The following is a 27,392-nucleotide window of genomic DNA, read 5'->3' as shown; positions in this document are numbered from 1 at the left end:
GTAATGAATACATTTGAATGTCCTGGCGGTTTATATGTTTTGGCAAGTAATAACGCCATTTCTGCATCACAGTGCTCTTTTCGAATAAAGATATCTAAATTCTGGAAACATTGCCAATGTCAAATAGGCAGGTTGGGGACATTCCAGGAAAATGATCCTCTGCCATGCTTTCACTGTGGCCTTCATTTTTTTTTTTGTTAGGGTGCAGAATCTTCAGAGTCTAGGATTCCTGAAGAATAAAGCACCACAGCCACGCTTGATCACAAGTAAAACTGCTGCTGGGCTGATACCTCCAGCATTTGCTGATTAGCAACTTTGCTCTTTGGCTCAGAAATGACACTGATGATGATTTCAGTTTGATCACATTATCTATTTAGGTCCTGGTATCTCCCTGTCCTTGTTCAGAGTCACCATGATTTGTTTGGCGATGAGGAAGGCACTGTTCAACGAAGGCAACTCCGGTTAATGGAATACTTTTATACTTAAGCAAGCAATTTAATTATTCTGGAGATAATTCCACTTCAGTGGGAAGGATTCCTTGTCAAGATAGGAGACTGCCTGCTTTTGTCTTAATATCCAATAACTAATTTCTCCTTGAATTAGATGTGAAAAATCATTAGGTTTGAGAATGATATGACTGAATCATTTGACTTGAGGAAGCCTCAGTGGGCCTTACTTGCATGAAGAACATTCTTTTTTTTTTCCCCTCTACCAAGGCAATTTGCCTCCAGAAATGACAGTTTCCTCTTGGGTTCGCTATTTCCTTCCAGGTTCTTCCTCCCATCCCCAGTTTTTGTTGCAATCACTTGTAGTACCCTCAAAAGATGATTGCTTTACAAAGGCTCAGCCTACCTTCCAAAACCCCAGTTTGAGAAGGGCTATTAATTAGCTTGGTCCTAGGGCCAACCCTGTGTTTCAAGCTTTTTCATTCAAATAGATTGTTAAGCCTATAAAATTCTGACTTTTTAAGGAGGTGGCAGCTAATGGGGTGACCCAGGCAAACAGAAACTGGTGAACCAAGGCCACACCAGGCCATTAAACATCTACAGACTCTCTTAGCCATGTACCCCCCACCTACCGATTTAGCCTCAGAACTTGGGAGCTGGAGGTGGGAGGTAGGCTGGCTTGAATTATGCAGCCTCACCAGCTGGAGAAACCTTTTCAACTCTCATTAGGAGCCTGGTACCGTCACCAGCAAGATGAACAAAATTGGAAAGAGCGGCAGGAGAGCGGTCTCTAGGGAAAACAGGTTTTCTACTACTAGTCTTCAAAAGAGATTCCTGTAGGATTAAGGGTTCTTGGAAACTTATAGGTCCTTCAGGATGGAGAAAGACAGATTTTAGAGGAGTCATGAAAACTAATGTTGACAGAGCATTTCCTTTGTGCAAAAATGCAGTTCTAAATGCTTACATACCTGCTCATATCAAACCTGTGATCTTGGGACTATTAAATCCCCCATTTACAGATGAAAAAACTGAGGCAGAGAGGGGTCCCATGGTTAGAGCAGCACAGCAGAAACTCAAACTCTGGTACCTGCTGCCACGGCATGTGCTTGTAACCAGTATGCTATTCTGGTCTGGCTTCTGAGCTGCTCCTGGTTTGAAGATTAAGCATGCAGGCTACTCCCGGTAGTCAAAGGTGCAGCTTAATTCTAAGAAATACTGATAGTAATAGCAATAATAATAATAAAACATTTCTACTTAGGTTGGGGAAAATGACCAGATCTAGCATTCGGGGATGTATCTGGGACTTAGTCCTTTTTTTTTTTTTTTTTTTTTTTGTGGGAAGAGAACTCGGAAAGAGAGGGAGGGAGAAATATTAATAAAAGGAAGAAAGACTTATAGAGCTGAAAGAGGAGGCTTGTACTGTAGAAAAGGTTTTGCTGAATGAGGTTGTATAAAATAATGGCTAAGAACCTGGTCTAAGGAGTCAGGTAATGGGGATTTGAATTCTGGCTTCAAGGCTTTAGTAGATGTGGAAGTGACTGGAGCACAGAACTCCATCCCACAGACTGCTATAAAGATGAAATGAGACCCAAGTGTGTAAAGCATGTGGCCCAGTGTCTCTGGCACACGGGTGTGAGCTCAGTATGAATCATAATTAATATAAAAGAAGTGATTCATGGTTAAGTCAGGGAGGAAACCCTGAGGCTCCTCGTCATGTGTAGTGTTCCTCGGAGCCATGGGGATACACGGTTTGCTGCAGATGTATCTGTGTGTGCTGCTTGGTGAGCTAGCAGAGAAGGGAAAGAGCACGGGGTGGGGCAGCCACAGCCATGGAGAAGGTAGGCTGGGCTTAGTTCCCGGGCCATCTCTGTGGTCCAGAAGAGCTCCCACCTCTGAGGGCCAGGCAGCTCCCACCTCTGAGGGCCAGGCAGCAGGCCAGGTCAGGAAACAATGTACTTGTCCATGGCCTTGGTTTCCATGTCCAATTCCCTGGAATTGAAGGTGCCCCACGCAGTGGTTACTGTGGGGCTCAGTGTACCTGCTGGACTCTCGGTGTATTTCTGCTTTTAATCTCTCTACTGAAGTTGGCCTTGACTTTCTTTTCCTTTGATAACATTGCTGTCAACACACCACTGTCAGGGCTCCCAAGAAGGGGAGATGAAGGTAATGCATGCAACTGCTCAGTAATTACAATGGTAGCCAATGCTTTTTCGGTTACCAGTGTTTGATGGGGCACTGTGCTAAGGGCTTTTCATTTAATTCTCACAACCGTTACAATAGCAGGTCGTCTTAACATCATCATTCCCGACATGAGAAAACCAAGGCTTCATTGAGAGGCTGTAAATTCCACCTTGCCCAAGAATCCAGAGCTGGGAGGTGAGGGAGAGTGGATTTGAACTAAGGTCAGCCTGAGCTCCAAAGTCCACATTCTTAACATTCAGGTATTTTGTGGGGACCTGAATCTGTAAGAGTAGTTTCTCTGAATGTTGAGTTGCCATGAGGAGCTTCCCAACACATGAGACCCACAGGAAAGAGAGAACAGAGAGGCAGGGAGAGCTTAGATGAGATAAATGACAGTCTTCAAATCATAACTTAAAAGGGAAAGAGGAAGAAATAATAAAGATGTAGAAAAATACTGTGATGGAAGTACAGGTGTGAATCCAAGGTGTGGTGACTCCTAGGAAAAATAGTGTCATGGAATAGCATCAAAGTTTAGCAACCACCGAGTTGGTTGCTTATGTGCCCCGTGCAGGCTTAAGTCCCCCACTGGATGCCCTTGCCTGAGTCCTTCTCTTCTCACAAGCCAGAAGCCACCTGGGAGCAAGGATGGAGTAGCTCCGTCATTAGATGTGAGCACCACGCCCAGTAAGAGCAGACGCTTAACAAACTCAAGGTGTCTTAAAGAATCTAATAAATAAATTTAAAAATGAAGGAATGAATCGCAGAGCTTTGAAGGGTTAACTGTTACAGCCTCTTAAGAAACTTTGAGGCAACATAAACAAACTTATGAACAAACCATTAGTGACATTCCACAGGTTCACTGTCCGGGTGGAAACACATTTAGACTCTAGCTTCTACAATCAGGGTGAACTTATTTGGTAAGTCACTCCCCTGCCAATACATGTCCCCTGCCTGCACAGATGCAGGAGGACCAGCTCTGACCTGTTGCCCCCAGAGGAGGTCAAAGAACCTCCATGGCTTCTGGCATTCATGTGCAATTGGGAGTTCACATAGAATCATCTAGGGGGCTTTGAAAACATCCAGATGCTTGGACCCCTTCTTTACCCACAGAATCAGAATTCCTGGGCTGTGGCCCACACACAGGATGGTTCAAGAAACTCCCCAGGTGATGCTGACTCAAACCCCTGGCCTATGGGGCCAGAAATCCAGAATGTCGGTCTCTTCTTCATTTACACTGTTGATTCTGGAGGTATCTAAGCCATTCCCTTGTGTAGGGGTGGAGGAAAGCCCAGGTGGGAGAGGAGGCCTGCAGCGTCTGGGAGTCTTCTAAAAGTAAGTGCCTGCCACACACTGGCCCCAGATGGGGCAGCCTCCGGCTCCAGGTTCAGACCCAATGTGGTTTCACTGATTTGGATGAAGTTGCCTCCTAACCTCTGCCCTGGGCTATTGAGGACCCCAGGGGAGCGCTTCCTAGCACCTTCTCATTGCAGGTTTGAAAGAAGCAGCTACCGGGTTTCCTTTTGACCATCCTCTGGAGATAAGAGGCAGAGAGTAGTGCTAACTTTGCACAGAAAAGCTCGTGGCTTGAGTGAACAAATAAGAAATGATCAGCACCAGAAATGAGCGTTTAGAATGAAATCCCAATGTTGGCTGGGTGCGGGCTGGCTGGGATAACTCCCCCATCAATTCTATTGATTCCTTTCAAGTCACCAATGCTTCATAACCCCACCAAGAAGGCCCAAGAGAAAAAGAATCGTGTGGCTGCCCATTAGAAAGTTTAAAGCATGAAGCAAGTGTCTGCAGAGGCCCAGTTAGCTTCCTGCAAGCTGCAGCTCCAAATTGGCGTCACCCCAGTCATTTCTGTCCCTCTGGAGTGTGAAGTCAGAAAAGCGCAGGCTCCACTCAGGATCACAGAGATGAAGAAAGGAGCCTGGGAGGTAGCAACGTCTTATTCAGACTCAACATGGTGTCTTTCCAGGTCAGAGGTAGCAGAGAGAAAAGGACTAAGGGAATAGTCTTTTTGTAAGCAAACAGCCGCTTTCACTGCTCCTGGCCAGCCCCTAAGAACCTTCTCTGAGAGAGTGTTGGCCCACCTCCGTGGCAGCAAGGCTGACTGCATTTGGCATTCATGAAAACTCTAACAATGGGGGCATTCACCCTGGAAAGTCTGGAAAGAGAAATACTGACATTCACAAAGAAACAGTGGGGGTGAAATACCTGATGGACATAAATGCCCATCTTTAAGCCTAGAGTTCCTGATGTTATTGCCTCAAGTGTTGAGTTTACAGCAGGCCTTCTCAGAGCCTTCATGTGCTAATATATCACTTATGAATCTCCATGAGGATCACAGTGTCTACAGTGTCCCAAGCTTATTCGTTGAGTGAGTCCCCTGCCATTACATGTCCCGTGCCTGTACAAATGCAGAAGGACCAGCTCTGACCTGTTGGCCCCCAGAGGAGGCCACTCAATGAACCCCCATTGCTTCTGGCATTCATTTGCAATTAGGAGTTCACATAGAATCATCTAGGGGGCTTTGAAAACATCCAGATGCTTGGACCTCTTCTCTACCCACGGAATCAGAATTCCTGGGCTGTGGCCCACACACCGGGTGGTTCAAGAAACTCCACAGATGCCGACTCAAACTCCTGGTTGGAAACAAGGGCTCCTCAGATAAAGTCCAGATACTTCAGAAGGGCAATGCTAAGGCTTTCAATAACTCATTCATAATTTCACGAAAGCCTCCACGAGCAGCTTCAGGTACCAGGAACTGCTGGTGAGGAAGCGGCCCCTAGTCTGCCTCCTAGCATGACCTTTTCTAAAACCAGATGTCTAGCTCCCAACAATGTCTTGGGCATTCCTGTCCATGTGTCTCTGCTTATCCCTGTCCCCCATCCCAAAGTTCTTCTCTCTCCATCCATGGGGATCCTGCTCATCCTTCCAGATTGGGGTGAAATGCTACAGTCTTTAAGCTAGTATCTCCAAGTCCCCTCTCTCTGGTCCTCAGTTCATGCATTTGAACCTCCTGTGAGCCTTTCCACTTTCTACCCTGTATCCTGGAAGCATTAGCCAAGTGGCCACAGAGTTAATGTGAATAAAACAGTTCTGAGTCACATGTCTGAGGAGTATGAATCTCAGAGAGGGTCAAACGGCACACAGGTTCCCAAAGTTATTTGGCCATCTAACCATTTCCCTATCCTGTTATTGCTGTTGCTGATTTGTTTTTCCCTGAGCATCTCAAGGGACCCTAATTGGGAAACGCTGCCTTCTAATTATTTCCTTCATTCTTTCACTCAACACACGCTCCAGGAATATCAACAAAGTGCCAGGCATCATGCTAGGCACCCTCACATAGTTTGTCTCAGGAGCTTTGCTGAAATAACTTGAGAAGTACAGCTGTAGCTTATCTATGGACCTATCCCTCCCGTGCTGTCCACAGCAGGTCCCCTATTAATCAGTATTGATGAGAACTTAAGCCAGTGACCAGTCTGGTCTGTGGGGACCTATAAAAACAACTCCTGTGACATGGCAGAATGTAAATCACAGCCTGGCACAGGATCCAAGCATTTGGGAGGGCAGATGGTCTCCTTCACCATGGAATCAGGAAAGAAAAAGTTTAACGGGAAATCCACACACAGGAAGAACATGGTTCTGAGGACACAGTGCATGATTTAAAAAAATGCTCAGCTGGTTAGCTGGCAGAACAAGGACTCTCAGATCACCAGGTTCCTCATAACATTATGCTGAAAGGCACAGGGTTTTAATTAAGAAAAATGTAGCAGAAACTGACAGCTAGATGGTAATGGATGGAGAAGGCCAAGGTGCAGAAGCATGAGGTGGGTCCTGTGGCCAGGCATGAGCTGTGGAGAGGCATGAGCTGGGTCCTGTGGCCAGGCAAATCTGTGGCTCCTGCTGAACTGTGAGAAGCACAGTGGTGGGGCGGGGTGAATGTGCTCCCTGACCAAGATGTAAAGCACCTGCCAGAAGATGGGTAACTGACAACATGAAGCCCAAAGTCCCCAGGGCAAGTCAGTTTTGGCTCCAGGGCTGGCACATCCTCTACCATTCAGCAGCCAGGGTGCCAGGAGCAGATCCTCTCCAACACAGGTAGTCACGTGTGGGCCGGTGGTGGCACTCAGAACACCTGAAGCTCTTGCCAAGTCTACGTCCATGGATTGGTCAAACACAGGCCAAAACCCTGAGTGGGAAGTAGGAGACAGGGGAGCTTTAGGGAAAGCAGCAATCCATTTACTCCCTCCCCTATCAAATAGCAGGCACTGAGCCTCTGCTGTGTACCAGGACATGAGCAAAAACAATTGCAGTCCCTGCTTTCATGAAACGTAGAGGGTAAGTGAATAAAGGAAAATTATTCACGCGCATAAAGGAAAATTATGATGTGCCTTGGAAGGGGTACCACCGGGTGGGGAAGATGTTCCTAAGTAATGACACATGAGCTGATGTCTGAAGATGAAATCAGAATTCCAGTAGAGGGAACAAATGCAGAGTCCTAGGAGGAAAGGAGCCTGGGGTATAAGGAGAACTAAAAAGAGGCCAGTGAGGTGGGCGTGGAGGGAACAGGGCATGACTGGCATGAGAAGGGTTTGGAGGGACTCAGTGATCATGGAAGGACTTTGCCTCCATCCCTTAAAGCAAGAGGCAGCAACTTGATCAGATGTGTTCTGAAGAGATCACAGAGTGGACAACAGCCTGGAGGGCCCAGGGCATGCTGGAGTGTGGAGTGTTACCTTATAAATGTTAACAAGGACCCTCAGATCAACAGAGATCAAGAGCAGGCTGCAGAGAGATTTGGGTGGCAAAATCGGCTGAACTCCGTGATGGACTGCATTGCTGGAGGGGAGGGGAGGTAACAAGGACCCAGGAGGAGCTCAGCTCCTCGAACCTTCTCTAGAGCTTGGGTTCTGCATGGCCTCTTTTGGAGGGGGAGCAGGCTGCAGAAGTGTAAGTTTCTCAGACACAGGAAGGGCTTTGTTACATGGGCCCCAGCCTGATTCCCTTTCTTTTCTTTCAGCAGTTTATTAACAATTCAGTGAACCCTTACAGGAAACAGGGGAGAGAACACAGGATTATGGAGTCTGGAAAACTAGGTCCAGCCCAGCCACGGGAATCTGAGTACCTGGTTTAACATCACTCAGGGATCAGGACAGAGGTTAGCAACATAACCACCCCATCAGCCACCTGTGGGGGCCAAATGGGAGGTTGATGCAAGAGCTCTGGAAATCATAACTCATCTCCTAGATTTGGGTGGTGGCTTTAAAGACTCTGAGCCTGAGGCCCCAGCCCTGCCTACTCAGCCGGCACCTGCTGGCACCTGCTATCTTTTCTGGGACAGGAAGAGACCACTTGGCAGTCAGTGTGAAGCGCTCAGAGACAAGAGTGCTCAGCTTTTGATTGCCCTGCTCTTTCAGTGATCAAAGGCAGGACTCTCCCTTTGGATTTTAAACCTCTGGTGCGATTACACTCATCCCAGCTAGAAAACCTGGCAGAGGGTCAGGACAGGTCAATGCTCGCAGGGAGTTGGTTCTTCCCTTCCTCTTAGGCTGCAGCTGTGTCTGGAAGACCCATCATTTTAGGGTACATCTGTGCTGTTGCAGCCAGCAGCTGGAGTTTTAGTACACTCTGCTAAGAAGTCAGTTAGCACCTGCTGACGCCACTTATTCTTTAAGAGAGTGTCCGTTTACTGTCAGAAGTGGCAGCATAATGCCATGGTTAAAAAGACAGACACTGGAGCCTTCGCCCGGGTTCAAATGCCTTTCCTTTCTATTTACAAGCCTCACTTTCCTTATTGGTAAGTGGTACCAATGCCTCCTAAGGTACAGGGATGAAATATAACAGTGCACAAAAAAATCATTACCTGCTATTTGTGCATGTGTCCCCGTCTATACATACATGCAGGCTGGCAAGAAAGTATTCACTTATTACTTCATTCAACCAGTATCACCTACATGCTATGCACTGTTCTGTGCATTGGAAATGAACAGATGAACTACAGCTTCATCCCTGGAAAATGCATAATCTTTGGGCAGACACAGACAAGCAGAGAGACTGCCATGGTAATGTGTTCACAGGTGCTCTGCAGGGATTCTGGGGACCTCAGAGGAACGCAGCTAACCCAGTACCGGGTACACAGGGGCATGTACACAGAGGGGCTTTGGGGGGCTTCCTGGGGAGGTGAGAACAGAGTCCAGCCCAGAAGTGAACTGAAGAAAGAAGGGCATTCCAGGGAGAAATAGCAGCAAACAAGAGATTGCCTGATGCATTCCAGGAGATGTACAGAGCTGGAGGGAGAAGGCACATGGACATGCGGCTGCAGAAGAGACCCTTGTCACGTCCATCAAGGCCTCTCAGGGCAAGAGACGCCGGAGACAACTTACAATGAAGCACAAAACTGTGGAGGTGATATTTAATACACTATCTGATGGTGATACTGTACATTTGTCTATTACAGTCCCTGAACTTCTTCCCTCCAGGTGTAGCCTCTCACAAGCAATTCTGCAAACTCTGAGCATTTGCTAGATTCAGCACACTAGGTGCAGCCTTGTCCACACACAGCTTACCAAGTAGGAAAGGGGAGGAGAGGACACAAGAGGATGAACGTGAGGTGTGTAAAAAACAGGCCATCCAAAATGCAAGATCAGGGAGGAGCAGAGCCAGAGCCACGTCTTAAAGGAAAAGTTATTTGGTGGCACAGCTGAGAAGTAAAAATGTGCCTTGGCTTGGCAGGCCCCCATATCGGGGACATACTGGAGTGTAACAAACCCAAGTATTTGTTCATCTGCTTTCTGCATGGTAAGATGGTTATGGGGCTGTTGCTATAAGATGGGGACTTCCAGGCTGACCTGGAGCAAGACTCTGGGCTTTCCGTCTCTCAGCTTTGGATAAGGGTTGCAAACCCAACTGATGGCTGACTGTTGGAAGCAGATGTCTGAAGCCTGCTCTTTATAGGGGAATGCTCTGAAAATCGAACCACAGACTCTAACCCCCATATCACCAGAGCTTGGTTTCCTCATCTAGAGACAGGAATAAACAGTGATACTGACCTTACACAGTTTTGGTAAAGACTAAACCAGACACCACATGTGAAAGCTGAGAGGAGTTAAGTGATGTGGCCAAGCCTGCATGATTAAGAAGTGACTGAGCAGGCCGGGCGCAGTGGCTCAAGCCTGTAATCCCAGCACTTTGGGAGGCTGAGATGGGCAGATCACGAGGTCCGGAGATCAAGACCCTCCTGGCTAACACGGTGAAACCCCGTCTCTACTAAACACATAAAAAAAAAAATTAGCCGGACGTGGTGGCAGGCGCCTGTAGTCCCAGCTGCTCAGGAGGCTGAGGCAGGAGAATGGCATAAACCTGGGAGGCGGAGCTTCCAGTGAGCTGAGATCCGGCCACTGCACTCCAGCCTGGGCGGCAGAGCGAAACTCCGTCTCAAAAGAAAAAAAAAAAAGAAGTGACTGGGCTGGATTTTAACCTAGGTGGGTCTGCCTCAAAGCAGAGAGCCCCATTTTCTCCCAGGAGCAGGGGAAGACTTTCTAAGTTCCAGAGAAAAGGGGCTGGAAGGGCTCTTCTTGGTGTAATGCCAGCTCTTCTCAGCACAATGCCAGCTCTTCTCAGGGGCCTTTGCTGTCTGCAGAGCACAGCAGGGGACACAGATTGATGGCCAAAGAAGAAACCCATTTGCAAGCTCAGACAAAATGGATGAGAAATTGCAACATAGAGGTTTTAGGAGCAATGTCAATTCTATGTATACATGCAATGCTGTTCAGCTTATTTACATCCACAAATGTAACACACTGCATGTATAGCACTGCATTTGAAGCGTGGGTTTCCCAGGATGCAAACTGGATGAAGGGTTTTGGAATGCCAGGGAGCACTGCATGGTGCTTTTGGTGGAAAAGCTCATATAGCAAAAACATGTGTCTCACATGGAGAAATAAATCATATAAATGACTGTGGCCCCACTTCATGCACTGGCACGTATAAAATGTGTTTATTAGCATAATAGCTCACTTCACTGTATTTTGGCTCTTAAGGAGTCTTGTAGAAACACTTTCTTCCTTTCCTGTTGGGACATCATGTTAGTCCATTATGGACCAATTGCTTCTGGGAATTGTTAATTCTAAATTAAAATCATTAACCATCAGAAGTGAAGCCTGTGTGTATACAGGTTACAATTTGTAATCAATATGGCCTCGTAGGTCCCAGACTCGTCTACCTGGCTGTGTACTTGTCAGCACAACGGCAGCTCACCCAGAGTGCCTGCTTATCTTGTCATTGCTTTGACTTTGCCTATTGCAACCTAGGAGAATATAAGCTCCAGAATATAAATCGCTTTAGTCTTGGCTGTGCTCAGCATCTAGTAGGGTCTCAGTAACTACCAATGGATAAAACAAATGAGTTAATGAGCAACTGCATCATGACCCAAGAATGCTGAAGCCATGGTAGGCCTCAAGACTCGGCTCAGCTCTGCCGCTGACCCTTCCCTCACCCGCAACTCATGGCCTAGGAGCGGTGGGCTTCTCTCTGTCTCTTTGCTGCATTTCTGTAACCACCTGTATTGCTTGTTATTGCGGTTCTCAAAACACTGGGCTGCCTTTGCTGACTTACAGGCCTGATCCTACGTGGGATGGTGAGTTCTCTGATGGCACCATTATATCTTTTTCATCTTTTTATTCCCAGAGATGAAAGATAAGTGATTACTAGTGCAGTTTTTACAATCAGAGCCCTTGGGAAACAGGGTCATTATTCTGAGGTGGGGAGCGACTTGGAAATGCTGTAGTCGCCCAAGGCCAGGATGTCCTTTGAAAGCCACACTCATGGTCATACCTGCCCAATTTATTCCTAGGGGTCTAGTTACCAGGACACTTTCTATGGATGGCTGTTCTATTAGGGGAGTCGCAGGCATCACTCTCCTGCTACTAGGGGAGTCGCAGGCACCTTCCTTGCCTGGGGGCTGCTGGAAGTGAGCCTATTTTATTAAGCACACATGCATGGGGATGGGGGCATTCCAAGCCAAGGCAACCTTAGAGGACACAGATTGGCTGGCCTTCTCATCTACCAGTGCATTCTGGAACTTAAATTTTATGGATGATTCCAAATTACAGCATTGGTAGAAACCATTGTGGAACACGGGGCCAGACATAACATTAGGATATTAAAATTGTCTCTCTTCAGAAATAACACAAGTTCTTCAGATTCCTCATGGACTAACAGGTACGATTAACAGACAGTCTTCTGCAGCAGTGCTTTCATTTTCGAGACAGCACTGGCAGTGAGGAATTGTGTTATTACAGTTTTACATTCGTGGAAAAGAAGCAGGGGGGAGTTAATGATTGCAGGGCTGGTGAGGAACAGAACAGGGGGCTGAGCACAAAGCAGTTCAAGCTTCTCTCCATGAATGTCTAGCATCTCCATAGAAGGCACACATTGTTACACAGAAGTTTAGTAAACAGACTTTGACTGCTAGGAAATGTCTAAAGCACAGGAGGACTGCATGTGCCACTGCGGAAGTCTGATCCGGCTGAGTGCCTCATTTCTGCACAGAGGGGACTGGCCATCTCCCTTCTGCATCCCAGCTTCCCTGGGAAGTAGTGCCTGACCTTGCTCCTGGCTGCATGAGCCCACTCATTTCTAAAATCCAGCAGGACTTCAGGGGAGCTGAGTAAGGAGTCGTGTGCATTAAGGAACCCCACACATACCTCGCCTGATGGTCGCTGAGCAACTTCTGAGACTGCCAGGCTACATTCAGCTCCTCGTCATTTTCCTCATCTTTAAAGGATTGTGCTGAAGATGGAAACAACTTGGGGGGTGGGGGAGGGGCTCTCATTCTCATTCTGCATCACTGTTTGTGCTTCACCATTTTTTCAGAAAAGTTGCACATTTTTCTTTAAAAAATGATAGCAAGAGCTTTGCTGCATTCTAAAGTGTGACTGTGTCATTAAGACTGGGTTAATATTTCTTTCTTCAGGAAAACACCTCTCATCTTTAGTGGAGGCAATGAAAGGACAAAGTGAATCTACAGAAATGTACTTTGGAGTTGGCTTTATTTATTTATTTAGAGATGGAGTCTCGCTCTGTCACCCAGGCTGGGGTGTAGTGGTGCAATCTCAGCTCACTGCAACCTCTGGTGAGCTTGAACCCAGGACTAGGTGATTCTCCTGCCTCAGCCTCCCGAGTAGCTGGGATTACAGGCACATGCCACCAAGCCCGGCTAATTTTTGTATTTTAGTAGAGATGGCGTTTCACCAGGGTGGGCAGGCTAGTCTCAAACTCCTGACCTCAAGTGATCCACCTGCCTTGGCTTCCCAAAGGGCTGGGATTATAGGCGTGAGCCACCGCGCCAGGCTGGAGGTGGCTTTTTAAAGAATGCTGATATCTGGCAAAGGAAGCCAACTTCAAAAGTCCTTTATTGCTTCCAGGGGCTTATAGGTGGCCTGAAAGAATTCAAAAAAGCTCCACAGAATATTTTGCTTCCTTCTAAAGACATTTACGTTTATTAAATGTCAGGTCCTATATTAACCACTGGGTCCCTTTAACAAATGGTAGCTACTTCATTTTTGTTTTTATTAAGCAAGTCAGGTTATTTACTTCTCGGGAATAAGTTAAGTACCTGGCTGGTAGAGGCCAGCCATGCAGGCCAATATTATTCTGCCTCCACCAAGTCCCCAAGCACCCCAGTCCTGGGTGCTACCCCTTCACTCATCACCCCCATCCCAATCCCCCTACTGTTCTGAGCAGAGGCAGATGAGGCCACCTTTACCTCTCAGCTGCTGGAAACAGGAGGCACTGCTGTCTGGCTCCAGGGGGTGCCTCAGGACCCCGTTGCTGGGCTTGGGCCTCTCGTATTCTCTTTCGGGGAGCATGGCCTGCTCGCTTTCCATGGCGGGGTCTGAGTGCGGGGGCAGGGACTGTGGAAACCCAAACATCAAGAGGGAAGAGAAGAAGAGTAAGGCACCGCAGAGCAGAAAGCCACCCCACCAGGCTCCGATCCAGCGGGGGTCATCCGGAGTGATGTCCAGGTTACCTGCAAATGGAAAGAGCACAGCTTAGTGGAGAAAAGAAGGCTGCACCACTGGGGATTTTACTGAGAATCTGACTCAGTTGAATAGAGAGGGCAAAGGCTCTAGAAATGACCTGGGGTTGGGAACAGTGGCTGCCAGGCTACGAAGCCTATTGTTGCACATCAGCAGTTCTGTTTCTCTCAAAGCCGAAGGCTGATCACATTCCCTCCTTAATTTTCTTGTCTACCCTGTGTTTACGTCAGTCTAAACAAAAACAGTGAGAAGCCAGACATTCTCTGAATTTAGGTTAAAACTGACTGGCTTGGCAGAGCTGCCAAGGTGTGCTCAAAGAAACACAAGGGAGTGTTTATTGTTCAGAGGTAGATTTTCATCAGGTATATTCACTCTTGGCTTCCAAAAAGCAGCTCATATGAGATCCCACTCAAAGCCCCACTCAGTGTCTTAAATTAGGTTCACAGCTCGTCAGGGGAGGCACACAATAAGGTTTTACAGCATGGCCTCTGAAGCCAGGCTGCCTGGGTTGAAGTCCTACCCCTTGCTCTCTGTGTGATCCTAGGCCAGTGGTTTGAACTCTCTATGCCTCAGTTTACTGATCTGTATAACATCTATGATGATGGTAGTACTTAGTGGGAAGATTAAATGACCACACCAGACATAAAATGCTCAGAAGAGTACCTGGCACATGCTGGGGCATCCAGATGATGGTAGCCTGTTATTTATGGTGAGGGTCCCTTGTTTCCATGCTACTAGTGGAGAGGTTAATGCCAACCTTGTTGGTGGCCTGTGGCTTGGCACCAGCTCTCTAATACAAAGCTTTGCAGCCAACTCATGTGCTTAAAGGTGCTATGTATGTGGTTTGGTGGCCTTGTACCACTATTTGATTTTGCCAGCTAAGTCACAAGAACATAAACTTCAGCTTACCCTTTGGTACAGTTTTTTTCTTTCTCTCTCTTTACAACTGCCTTGCACAGCACGGCTCCCAGGCGAGCTGCTTAGAAATGTCTCTTTGATAACAAACCACGCCCCTGGAACACGGAAGGAGAACTGGGGAGATCTGGGCAATGGTGTATGAAGTAGGACCAACAGGGTTGCAGGCCTGGACCAGATGGATGGACAGCTCTGGGAAGAGTAATGACCGCAGACACCAGATGAACACTTCAGCATTCATAAAATGCTCTCCCTGAAGACTCCTCAGCTAGCATTAATGATAATGCCAGTCATCATTTATTGAGGGTTTCCTCTGCACCAGGCATTATGCAGAGCACATTCTTAACTGTTCCAGCCAACCTTCCCCATAACTCTACAAGGCAGGACTTTTATTATCTCTATTTTCTATAGATGGAGAAACTGAGGCTTAGAAAGGTTAGGTTCCTTGCCCAGGTTCACGGGGCTGAAGGACAGAACAAGGTCCACGCTCTCACCTTTCTGTTCCACTGCCCTTCTTCAATGTCTGGACTTTGTTTTGGGCTCCCTATAGGGCCTGAGGTGAATGATCAATTCCTGCTCTTTGTGCCATGAGCCTAAGGCCACCAGCTCTTCCAGTAAGTAGCAAGTGGCCTTTAGAACACTGGTTAGTCACTGTCCTGGAGACGCTGACATACACTCAGCAGCAATAACAGCACTACGATGGACCAGATGTTTCTGCATAGCTACAAGCTGGAGAGGGGACAGTGTAAGCTTTGAGAACTTGGGGTCAAATCCCATCTCTGCCACTTACTAGCACGTGATACTGGGCAGATTACTTGCGAATCCCAGCTCTGCCACTTACTAGCATATGATACTGGGCAGGTTACTTACCCTCCTTGAGTCTTAGCTGCATCATTTGCAAAATGAAGACAGCTTCAACCTAGAGTGGTTGCAAGGATGACAGGCAATGAGCAAGAATCACCTGATGCATAGTAGGCTCTTTATATAGAGAGTAGATCTTGTTATTTGCACTTTTATGTACATATATGTATATAAATGAGAATCTCAAAATAGGGATCTTTTTAAAAGGTACGGCATGGGAAAACACAAGGTGATCTTGAAAGCATCTTTATGCAAATGAGGGAAGACACAAGGAAGTGATATTGCCTCTGGTAGCTGAACAGGAATGTTTTCACTAGTCGCTTTACTGTGTTTCTTCACCTGCTGCCAAGCAATGAATGAAAACAGAAGACAGCAAAAGGGAGCGGAAGTATTTCCTCCATTATCTCCAGGCTCCATAAAGGGGGAATTGAAAAGCTGGCAGATGTGAGCGGGTAAAGAGAGAGAAATCCTAGCAGTTGTTTGGGGGAACAAAATTAGAAAAGTCATATTTTAGTTAGGAATTTAGTGACTCTGTTGTTCTATGTGTGAGAAAACATCCCAGGGAGAGGGACAGTGATGGGGGAGGTGACGGTTTGTGTGAACATGTCAACGTGCTCCCTGTAGGTATGTGTATGTGTGAGGAAAGCCAACATTGGCTCAGTTTGAAAGATGGGGAAGGGCACGTCACCTGTGTCAGAACCAAAGCCCACCTGCAACCTGGGCAAGGACAAGAGACGGGGCCTGCGTGAAGGTGGCGTACAGCGGCATTCTGTAGATCCCAGACACTCATCACTGACTATTTTGGGAAGTATTGATTTTTTTCTCCATTTCAATTATCCGGAGCACTGTGGCAGACACAGAAATAACATGCAGAGGGAAACCGCTCAGCTGTAGGGTGTGCTGCCCTGAGGGCGGGGGGAGGCTTGGTGACTTTGATCTAGGAAAGACAACTAACGGTTGGACCTGTCTGAAAAATGTCTTACCTCTGTCCATCTCTATAACAAACACTATTTTTTCTTTTCTTTTCTTTTTTTTTTGAGGCGGATTCTTGCTCTGTCACCCAGGCTGGAGCGCAGTGGCGTGATCTCAGCTCACCACAACCTCCACCTCCTGTGGAGGTAATTCTCCTGCCTCAGCCTCTCCAGTACTGAGATTACAGGCGCCCACCACCATGCCTGGCTAATTTTTGTACTTTTGGTAGAGATGGGGTTTCACACCATGTTGGCCAGGCTGGTCTTGAACTCCTGACTTCAGGTGATCCATCCACATTGGCCTCCCAAAGTGCTGGGATTACAGGTGTGAACCACTGTGCCCAGCTAACAAGGCATTTTGGCTAGTTATGGTGAAAAATCTCCCTCCACCTGCTGGCAATCATCTGTCAATGCTCTACAGATACTGTTTCAGTACTAGAGATATTGAGGGAGAGTTCTCTGTGTGGCTGGAAGAGGACAGTGTGGTAGATGTTATTAGTGTCCTCCACCTCTGATGTCAAGGAGGATGACACCTCCTCACTTTGTGAAGTTAGGTGTCACCATAAGCCACAGAGATTTGCCTATGAAATGTGAGCAAGGGGGTTATGTATCATTTCTGGGTGGAAGTGTGTATGAGCTGGTGCATGACTCCAACCCCTTTCCTCCTAAGATGGTATCTGACAGGCTACAATAAACGAAATGTTCGTGTTGATCTGCATTGGATCTAGCACAAAGAAGAAAGAACCATTTAGTATTCTAAGCTGCTGAGATTTGGGAGCTGTTTGTTACTGCAACATAACCTGGTCTACCCTGACTAGTACAAAAGGTTTAGGAAATAAAAATCCATGTTCTATAAGAACAGCCGTCTCAGGCAGGCTTGACATAGCAAAGTATTGTTTTAGGTAAAGGTAGGGAGGAAGGCTTGAAAACCTCTTTACTTCTCTATTTGGTTCTAGTTAGTGTCTTAACTTTAAAAAAACGGCTGCAGTTTCAGCCTTCTGGCAAGGGCTGCTTTCAGTAAGATGCCCAGAACAAAACTGAAAGCACCAATCTGTTTCATTTACTTAGATACATTCAATTGCCAACAAAACTAAACACATGGATGAAGAAAGATGTTGAATAAAATGAGGCAGAGACAGTATCTCAGGCTGAGGGAACAGGCTGAGCCAAGGTGTGGCACACTCAGGGGACTCTAAGTGAACAGGCTCAACTCCCTCATCAAGCCACTAATCTACCCTGTGGTCATTTCAGACAATGAGAACAGATGCCATTTCATTCTGAGGGAAGTCTGGTAAAGGGGACAGGAGAAAAGGGTTGCAGAGTGGAACAAAGAGAGCCATACACTGGGTGCACCATGATGGAAATGTCTGTCATGAAGCCAGGCACACCTTGGACTTGTCTTGACATAGGTGTCAACAGGCGTAGAAGGTTTTTCTCCTTTTCCAGATCCATTTCCCCTATTTATTTATTTATTTATTTTTGGAGATGGAGTTTCACTCTATTACCCAGGCTGGAGTGCAGTGGTGAGATCTCAGTTTACTGCAACCTCCACCTCCCAGGTTCAAGCAATTCTCCTGTGTCAGCCTCCCAAGTAGCTGGGATTACAGGTGCCTACCATCACGCCCGGCTAATTTTTATTTTTAGTAGAGGCAGGTTTCACCATGTTGGCTGGTCTGGTCTCAAACTCCTGACCTCTGGTGATCTACCTGCCTCGGCCTCCCAAAGTGCTGGGATTACAGGTGAGAGCCACTATGCCCAGCCTTACGAGATCCATTTTTCTAACCCTTCCACTCTTTGTGTCTGACTTTTGGGTTGTTCTTATTTGTTGCTTGTATTGGGTAAGTTGAGAGTTGTTGACAGCTGTTTACTCTTTCTGCCAAAGGTCAACTGACCTAGGGGGCTCACTGAGATTTCCACCCATTTCCAAGATCAAATGAAAAGTCACTGGAAATACAGTTAAACCAGTTTAAACCTAACCAACCAACCCACCCACAAACTCATGAGGATACCTGAGATTGTGAGAAGAGCAGATCAAAGCAAATTGGCGACATTTACTTCTTACTCCTGGGACATATGGACTTTTTTTTTTTTTTTGGTAGTTCATTTACCTATTTGTTTAACCTATGTTGCCACACTTTTGCTATGGGACTCAAGAATTCTAAGAGTATCATTAAGTTACAAACCTAATTAGAAAATGGAGACAGGAAGGGGCTAAGGCTGGAGGGTGGCATTGAACATCTAGAATCCCAGCCATTGGGCTAATTAGCCCAAAATGAAGGAATCTAGCAGTAGCAGCCAACCCTCAGGACAGCAGAGCAGGAGGCTCTCAGTCTGTTGACCTTTCTTGTGAAGCAAACAGATGGCCACATCTTGTTCCAGCTGCCAATGCCATGCAGCCTTCTGCGAGGTCTGCTGGTGTGTGCCTCAGGACAAGTCTGCACGGATGTGCTGGTGAGGCTAGGTCATCTCAACAAGGCCTTTGTCCATGGAAGGGAGCCCCCTTCTGGCTACATTCCTGGAGATGTTTCAGGGAACCCAGCTGTTCTGTTAAGAATGGGGCTTTGAGGTCAGACAGGCCTGGGAATGAATCCTTGCTCTATCCCTAGCTGTGGAAACTGTTAACCTCTCGGATTTCTTATTATAAGTATTTATTGTGTGCTTACTATACACCAGTCATTGTGCTAAATGCTTTGCATGAGTAGCTCATGCCATCCACACACAGACTCAGGATGTGTGTGCAATGTCCCCAGGATCACAGAACTCGTAAGGGGGGTAGTCAGGATTCAAATGGAGTCTGATTCCAGGGCTCGAATTCTTAACCATTGCATGATAATGCCTCACCTAATAGTAGGATCTACACTCCCATAAAAATGTGCTGAGGCTCCAGTGAGGCAATCTATGTACAGCTTTAATAAGTGACCAATTCATGGCTGCTGGTATTACTAATCTTCTTGTAATAAACCCACATAGTTAAGGCTTGCCAAGGCAGTGATTAGATATGTATTCTGTTACCAAGTCCTTCTTTTCTTCAAGGTCCTGTTCTCACCTGGGGTTCAGTTTAATAAAGAACCTAAAAAAGAAATCCTGGAGGTACCATCATTTCTTCCCCCAGCTCTCAGGGAACAGAGTGATTCTCCCTGAGCTGAGGAGCAAAGGGAACCACGTAGGGATCAAACACGGATGAAAGATAGCAGCAGAGGCAGCCCATGTCTAAGTGGAGCCAGTTGGGACCTCCAGGCAAGGTGGCCTGTGGAGGCTGTCACCCCAGAGCTGGCCCATGTCTACAACCAACCCTCCTTGGCACCCCCAGCTGCATCTACTCACAAGTTTCAACCAGGCTTCCTCACTGGATTCTCTCAATGTGGGCACCAGGCTATGTGGTGGATGCCACCTTCTCCCCTCCATCTACCCCATACCGAGGGCCCTCTGTGGACCTGCCTTGCCACTTCCCCACAAATTTCAGGCTGCTGCTTTTCCTGGACCCCAGTCTCAGTGGGGACTTCAGAAACATGTGTCCATGTGTGTGGCCCTCATCTATTAATGCCTACAGTAATGTTTCCATACATTGGACAGCCCTACAGAAGAGTACTGCTTTAGGAAAGCAAGGAAAAGATAGGGGAGGCCCTAAAGAAATTAAGAATCCCTTCCTCAAATACAGCCCAAATCCACCCGCAGGCGGCAAGTTTCAGTCACAAGATTAGAAACAATAAAAACTGCTGGAAACTACAGAATTCTGTGGCTGACTCCCTAAATAGGATAAATGATATTATTCTGCCCTCTACTGGTAAAGAGCTGCACCAACCCTCACGGTGCCTATGGGAAGGACGCAAAGATCATGACTGACAATGCACCTTGCATTCTTTAGAAACAGAAAGAGAAGTCCATTATCAACTTGGTGGGGAAGGCTGCCATCAGCGAGATGCCCACACAGGACTGAAAAGAGCCCACCTGCCTTACATCCATGTAGGCACCAAGTAGCCAATGAGACTGGAACCATGGATCACACCGCTACACCCTGGGCCTTAACGGGCAAACAGAGATGCTGAACACAGTAAGATGGAAACAGCATTCCAGGCTGAAGGAACAGCCTCAGCGAATGGAGGGAACCGGGAGTAGATGGGCTAAGCCTCCTCCAGCCATCTGTCTACCTGCTGGTCATTGCGGGCACTGAGACAAGGTGCCGTTTCATTCTCCTAAGACAGTTTGGTGAGTGCAATCTTCACAGGCAGGCTCAGGAGATCTGGGTTTTACAGAGATACATTCCTTGGATTGGGGACATCCCTTCCCCTGTCTGTGACTCAGTTTCCTCATTTGTAAAATGAAAGAGTTGGAAAGGAATGATGTCTGAGGCTCTTTCCAGCTCAGATAATCTGGTCATTCACAGGGTTTTGGTTCAAAGGCCACCACTGATACCACTGAGGGCAAAATATGCCACCTGGCCACTTTGCTACCCTTCAAGGTGGCTTCCCCATTGTATCAGGAGAATGCCTCCTCTCTATCCCCTCTGCTGGCCCTGTCTTGTGCTGCCTTGGGTGCAGTGGTGGAAGCTGGCCTGTCTATACGAACAAGATGGAAACCGACTCACTTCACACGTCCTGTCTCTTCCCAGCCCACCCCTTACCGCACTCCCTAGGAAATGGGTTCAAAGGCCCAGCCAATGGCTACAAAACACCAGCACTCAATCGCCTTCTGAACAGACTCAGCACTTTAAAAGTATAAATAAATAAGGCTGCCTCTGATTTTTTTTTTTCCACTTGGAATCTGTAACATCATTAGCTACAAGTAAATATATCAGTGGGATTAATGGAGTGAATCACAAAGCGACTTGATTGGATTTAAAACCACATTATTTCTTTGGGGTGAATTAGTAAATTTAGCACTGTCAAGAGATGATGAATTGAGAACCTGGGGACTGAGAATTCTTATTGATCCTGAGGATAGATCGGCATGAGAAGCAAAGGCTGGAATGGCTTCTCACCCTCTGTTTTCAGAGAGAAAGGAAATACAGCTTTGCTACATGCTAAACTACATGTAAATATAGTGTTCCTTTTCAGACACAAGGTAGAGATGTGACTGCACATGGTAGGCAATGACCCAGATGGTCCATAAAATCCCTGCTGCGTGGTATTCCGGTCCTTGTGTAATAATCCCTTCTCTTTCGATAGTAAACCTGAACAAGTGACTAGCTTCTTTTTTTTTTTTTTTTTTTGAGATGGAGTCTTGCTGTGTCACCCAGGCTGGAGTGCAGTGGTGCAATCTTGGCTCACTGCAAGCTCCGCCTCCCGGGTTCACACCATTCTCCTGCCTCAGCCTCCCGAGTAGCTGGGACTACAGGCACCCACCGCCACGCCCAGCTAATTTTTTGCATTTTTAGTAGAGACGAGGTTTCACCGTGTTAGCCAGGATGGTCTCGATCTCCTGACCTCGTGATCTGCCCGTCTCGGCCTCCCAAAGTGCTGGGATTACAGGCGTGAGCCACCGTGCCTGGCCAGTGACTAGCTTCTAACAAACAAAATACAGCAGAAGTAATGAGATGTCACTTCTGAGATTGGGTTATAAAAAGACTGTGGCTCCTGCCTCAGGTGCTCTCTTTCACCTTCTCTTGGGTTGTTTGCTTCAGGGGTGTCACGGTGAGGTAGCCCCCTCCTGTGGGCCCATGGCAGTGAGCTTGGAAGTGAATCCTCCCCAAGTTGAGCCTTGGGATGACCCAAGACCAGGTTGCCACCTTGCAACACCTTGAATGCAGCCTCATAAGAGACCTTGAGCTAGAACTGCCCAGTGAAGCTGCTCCTGTATTCCAGACCCACAGAAAAAAATATGAAGAACTGCGTGATAAGAAATGTCTGCTGTTTTAGGTCACTAGGTTTGGGGTCATTTCTTATGCAGCAACAGGAAACCAATACACCACGTGACTTGCTTTTGTTGATGAAATATGAGGGGAAACATTGTATGTCATTTCTGAGTAGAGGTTTCAAGGGCCAGAGTAAAACTGGTTTCCTGCCTTGGTAACTGTGCAAGCTGGGGTCAGGATGGAACTTCTGTGAGCCTGGGCACGGGGCACTGGGAATGCTTACTGATCCTGAGAACAGATCAACAAGTGACCATGATGAGCCAAGTCTCCCTGACCCCGACACTGCCGACCTACCCTGCACATGTAGTGTGACCAAGAAATAAACCTTAGTTGTATAAAATCACTGAGGTTTTGGGACCGTCTGTCACCACAGCACAGTCTAGCCCATCGATCTCGCATCCCATTCAATCCCACAATCGTGGATTGGGGAACTCAGGGTCTTCTGAGACTTGCACTTCCTGCTAAGAACACAAGTTCTGATTAAAATGGTTTTGAATGTGGATATTTCCTCACAAAGGCCACCACAACAGTGTCTTCTAAAAGCATTTTCCAATATTCTGTCTCACTGACCCCGTTCGTACACTTGCACTTCCAGAACACATGCTCCAACTCTTAGTTTGGAAAGTAGGATCCTCACATAGGTTAATGGGCCACCACTCAATGAGCATATGCCAAGCATTTCTACACAGACACTCACATTAAATTCTTATCTGCCAGGCAGATATAATTATTGTTACCCTTTATTTACAGATAAGGAAAATACAGATTTGAGGAGTAAAATCAGCTACTGGGGGTTATTCAGCCTACAGGTAGATGTTGGCAGAACCCAGACTTGAGTCAGGCCCTCTGAACCAACACTCATGTTCTTTCAACTAATCTCGGGTGAGCCCCAGCTACAGAGGCAGGGGCATCAAGACTGTCTCCGAGCAAGAAGGTTTTAGAACCCACAGGCTGAAGCCGCATTTATGAGGGAGGAAATGCTTGTGGGTGGAAGGTAGACATCAAGATATATTCCTTACTTGTGTCAATGAAGACTGCATCCACGTAGATTTTGGTACAGAAAGAGCCCAGGATAAACCCGCAGGCTGGTCCAAATACCAGCATCGTGAACAGGATTCCTGAAAGAAGATGATAAAAAAAAAAAAAAGAGATTACAAAACAGAGGCTATTCAATAAGCAAAATCACCAAAGGTCAAGGATATTATTTTACATTGATGAGATGAGATGTCTGCTTTTACAAATGACATTAGGAATTATTCTAAAAATCCTAGAGGGGAAAGCCTGAATTTATAATTTTTGGAAACTCTATGAAAGCACTGTATATTATGCTACAATTCTATAGTATTTTGCTAGGTTGCTTTGAAATTTGTGTCATTTACTTTTAGAGGACTTCACCCCACATCAAACATATTAAAATATATCTGCATCTATCATTAAATATTTTTTCTGCAATCCACACTTTTGAAAAGACTTTTATAATTTTGCTTTTACATTTATTTGGCTTTATGTAACTCATTTAATCTATGGTTGGCTAAGATCCCTTGACACCCATTGTGCAAACTCAGGAATTTTTTGTGAAGTGAGGATAATCTATGCCACAAATTATTTTCAAATATAATAAAACGTTCTGACACTGAAATTTAGCAAATAGCAAAGTTCCCACAATGGTAAATATCTAACATTTAGTTACATATTTATTAATTTCAATTCTTCAATTTCTCTCCATGTTTTGAAGTCATTATCTGTTTCCATTGTTGTTGTGGCTATTACAGCTGTTCAGGAATTAAGCGTTTCTGTAGGACCTGAGAAGATGGCAAGTTCTGGGTAGTGCTTAAGTATCTGATGGACACAATACCTGGCATTTTACACAGAAATTTTAGGACATTCTAGGAAAAGTACCCAAACTCAAACCCACAGGCTGTATCTATTTAAATTTCAATTGGGTAGACATTTCTTGAGCACTGACAGTTCTCCAGGCCCTGGAGGCAAAAATAAGAGTCAAGAAAGTGGCTCTTCCCTTTAGAAGCTGGCCATCTGATGAGGACAGTCAGTGCATGGGTAATTCCAACCCAGGTAGCTCCAAGGGTGGGTGCTAACAGGCCACACAGGCACTTGAAGAGCAGGGTGAGAGATGAATTTCACGGCAGGGAACCTAAGCCCAGTGGAGGGTAGCTCTCCAGCCTAGTCTGTTCATAGGGGTAGATCAACTCACCCTAAATTCTCTTGGTGATGTTGTGGAACCAATCACATATTCATCCATTCAGTCAAGTTTTCCTGAGCTCCTTCTATGTGCCAAGGACTATTCTCAGGGTTGGGGATTCGGTGCTGAACCAAACAGTAAAAAATCGGGGCCTCGCTGACTTGAAGCTTTCCCTCCTCTGAAGTCATTCATTGACTTAGGGTGGGGAAAAACAACTTAAACTACACAGGGGAAAGCAAATGGTTTTAAATACTGGGCAAAGGAAGCCACGTGATATAGTTTGCATGTTTGTCTCCTCCAAATCTCATGTTGAAGTGTAATCCATAATGTTGGAGGTGGGGCCTAATGGGAGGTATTAGATCATGGGGCTCACGAATGGTTCAGCACTGCCCCCTTGGTGATGAGTGTGCTCTCAGTTCACACAAGATCTGATTGTTCTGATTGTTTAAAGGAGTCTGGGACCTCCCCTTCTCCCTCTTGCTCTGGCTCTCACCATGTAATGCGCCTGCTCCCCCTTTGCCTCCTGCCATGACTGGAAGCCTCCGGAGACCTTCACCATGAGCAGATGCCAATGCCATGCTTCCAGTACTGTCTGCAAAACCCCAAGCCACTGGAATCTCCTTTCTTTATAAATTACCCAGCCTCAGGTATTTCTTTATAGCAAGGCAAGAACGAACTAACACATATTTATAGACAGGAACCCAGAACCCTGAAGCAGTCACTTAGGAGATGTTTGATGAAGGAAACAATGAAGAAAATATGTTTTATATCACAGGAACAGGGCTGAGTCCACCCTCAGCAAAATCCTACTTGGATGTGAAGAAATGTAGAAGTTCCACTGTTTCCAAACAGTCACTCCACGGCCAACCAGAAACTGCAGAATCTTATTTCTGTTAATAAGCTGCATTTTAAAAAATGAAAATGTATCACTTTGGAGAGGAGTGACGTTCACATGATTAGCACATTATCTCTGGTTTGTCATAATTTTGATTAAGATAACCAAGCACACAAAGTTGGGGGCAGGGGATGATACTGGAAAAGATCTTTTGGGGATGGACTAGAATTACGGGGCTTTATTTAGTGGGGTTGTGGTTAGGGAGCAGAGCAGCAGGAAGAGGATCTGAGAAAGCAGCAGGAAGTAGGGGGCATGGAGAGCAGTTGTCCAACTCAGGAGCGGCACCCACGCTAAACCCGAGAGATTCCTGCAAAGTACTGAAGCCAGTCATATCCTCCCATCCAGGCTGCAGGCTGTGGTAATCCATCAGTCAGAGTTACGGGCACTCTAGAGATGGCTCAGCAAACAAACTCACTGCTCAGGCCTTCCCAAAAGAACGGGACACAGCACAAGAATACAATTCTCTTGCCAAGGGTGCTGTGCCTACCCTTCTGATTCACCATCTGCTGTGACTCCCGGCACCTTCCCCATCACCCACAATCATAGGCCTTCTTCCCTTTAAATAAACCCCCCAAGCAATGTATTCGTCACTGATCCACGCCTTACAAACTGAAAAATGAGAATTATTATTAATACTTAATAGGTCAAAGGACAAAACCTTCAGAATCCTTGGAAAAACAGAAACAACCCAACAAGCTGAAGATGTTGCATATAGATTGTGCTGTTACCCCCATGCTTGGGGACAGTAGACTTGAAAGAAAGACAGTAGACTTGAAAGTGAGGACTGGCCAGACATCATAGCACAGCTGGGGTCCCAGGCCTTCTGCCCTTTTGCAGAGAAAGAGGGGTGTCCCTCAAGCTGCTGGCCTCAGCTGTCCACAGGAGCCCCACAGGGCCCAGATGGGCCAGTGAGCGGGGCTGGTAGCTTGAACAGGGAACAGCAGTGGCCTGCGGTGGAGACACCACATCCTGAGGCAGCCTCTCCACCAAATTCCTCTATGAGAGGGTGTGGGTTTCCAGAGTTTGGATTGTGGCTTTTTCAAGGTCCTGTTCTCATCTGGGTTTCAGCTGAACAAAGATAACCCTAAAAAGGAACAGGACAGAGTTGACAGGACCCCATGCCAAACACCAGACACTGTGCACATGTATTTTGGTATAAACAGCATCTTCCTCCTCAGGCGCAACCTCTAGTCACTTTTCTACGTCACTCCTCCTCACATAGACCTCAAGGTAAACCTCCACCTGCAATGCTGGTGGTGGGATGTGGGAGGGGCCTTCATGCATCAGGAAGTGCCTTCAGAAGTATCTTAAGACAACAACTGAAACGAACAGCTTCAGAGGGCCCAGGTGTGCAAGGCAGGTTCTGAGCTAACAGAACGGTTATGCTGAGCTTGCTTCCTTGGTTTCCCCCTTAATTCATCCTCTCAGGCTGTGATTTTGTTCTTGCTTTGGCAAAGCCACCTCGAACGTTCTGCCTGAATGGAGGCGCGGCATATTGCCAGGCACTGAGATGCAGGGTCCCTGTTGAACGAAGGGCCGGCGCCTCCAGGTGCAGAACCCTCTGCAGCGGCCCGGTGCTGCCCCCTGCTGTCTTCCAGGTTCATGTACGTCGGTGGGGAGGAGTGCCTCGGAGTCCCTAGCCAGGCAGCCCTGAAGGCTTTCTGTGCTACCACCCTGGATAATAGAAAGCACTTTACATGCCTAATCTCCTGGAAGCCATTCAATGACCCCAGGGAGAAGTTTACTGGGCCGTTTCACCGGGGAAAAACAGAATCTTAGAGTGATTCAGCACCTGGCCCCAGCACATTGCTAGAAAGCAGCACAGTGGGAAGGATTGCTGGGGTTTTCTAACCCCCTCAGGGAAAAGTCCAGGTAAGAGTATGAACAGCCTGGGTTCAAATCCCAGTTCTACCACTTCCCAGCTCCATGAACCTTTAGGCAACATATATTTAACCTCCTGTCCCGTGCCTCAGTTTCTTCTTCTGTAAAGTGGGGGTAACAATAGATCGATGTCCTGGGGTTGTGCT

The 27,392-nt window shown here is 46.8% G+C and overlaps 1 protein-coding gene across 2 annotated transcripts in view; it reads right to left on the bottom strand.

The window, feature by feature from the left end:
- SLCO3A1 (solute carrier organic anion transporter family member 3A1) overlaps window positions 1–27,392 on the bottom strand; it is a 319,450-nt gene that overhangs the window by 51,286 nt on the left and 240,772 nt on the right. For both annotated transcript variants that reach the window (XM_025392175.1, XM_025392174.1), the window contains exons 3-4: window positions 23,290–23,388; window positions 13,399–13,662 (exon numbers count right to left, since the gene is read on the bottom strand). In XM_025392175.1, coding sequence (XP_025247960.1) covers window positions 13,399–13,662; window positions 23,290–23,388 — 363 coding nt within the window. The remainder of the gene's footprint in view (window positions 1–13,398; window positions 13,663–23,289; window positions 23,389–27,392) is intronic.

This window comes from Theropithecus gelada, chromosome 7b (genome assembly GCF_003255815.1).
Source record: "Theropithecus gelada isolate Dixy chromosome 7b, Tgel_1.0, whole genome shotgun sequence".
Taxonomy (NCBI): Eukaryota; Metazoa; Chordata; class Mammalia; order Primates; family Cercopithecidae; genus Theropithecus; species Theropithecus gelada.
Note: the sequence above shows the minus strand (reverse complement) of the source record. Positions and strands in the feature narration are given on the sequence as shown.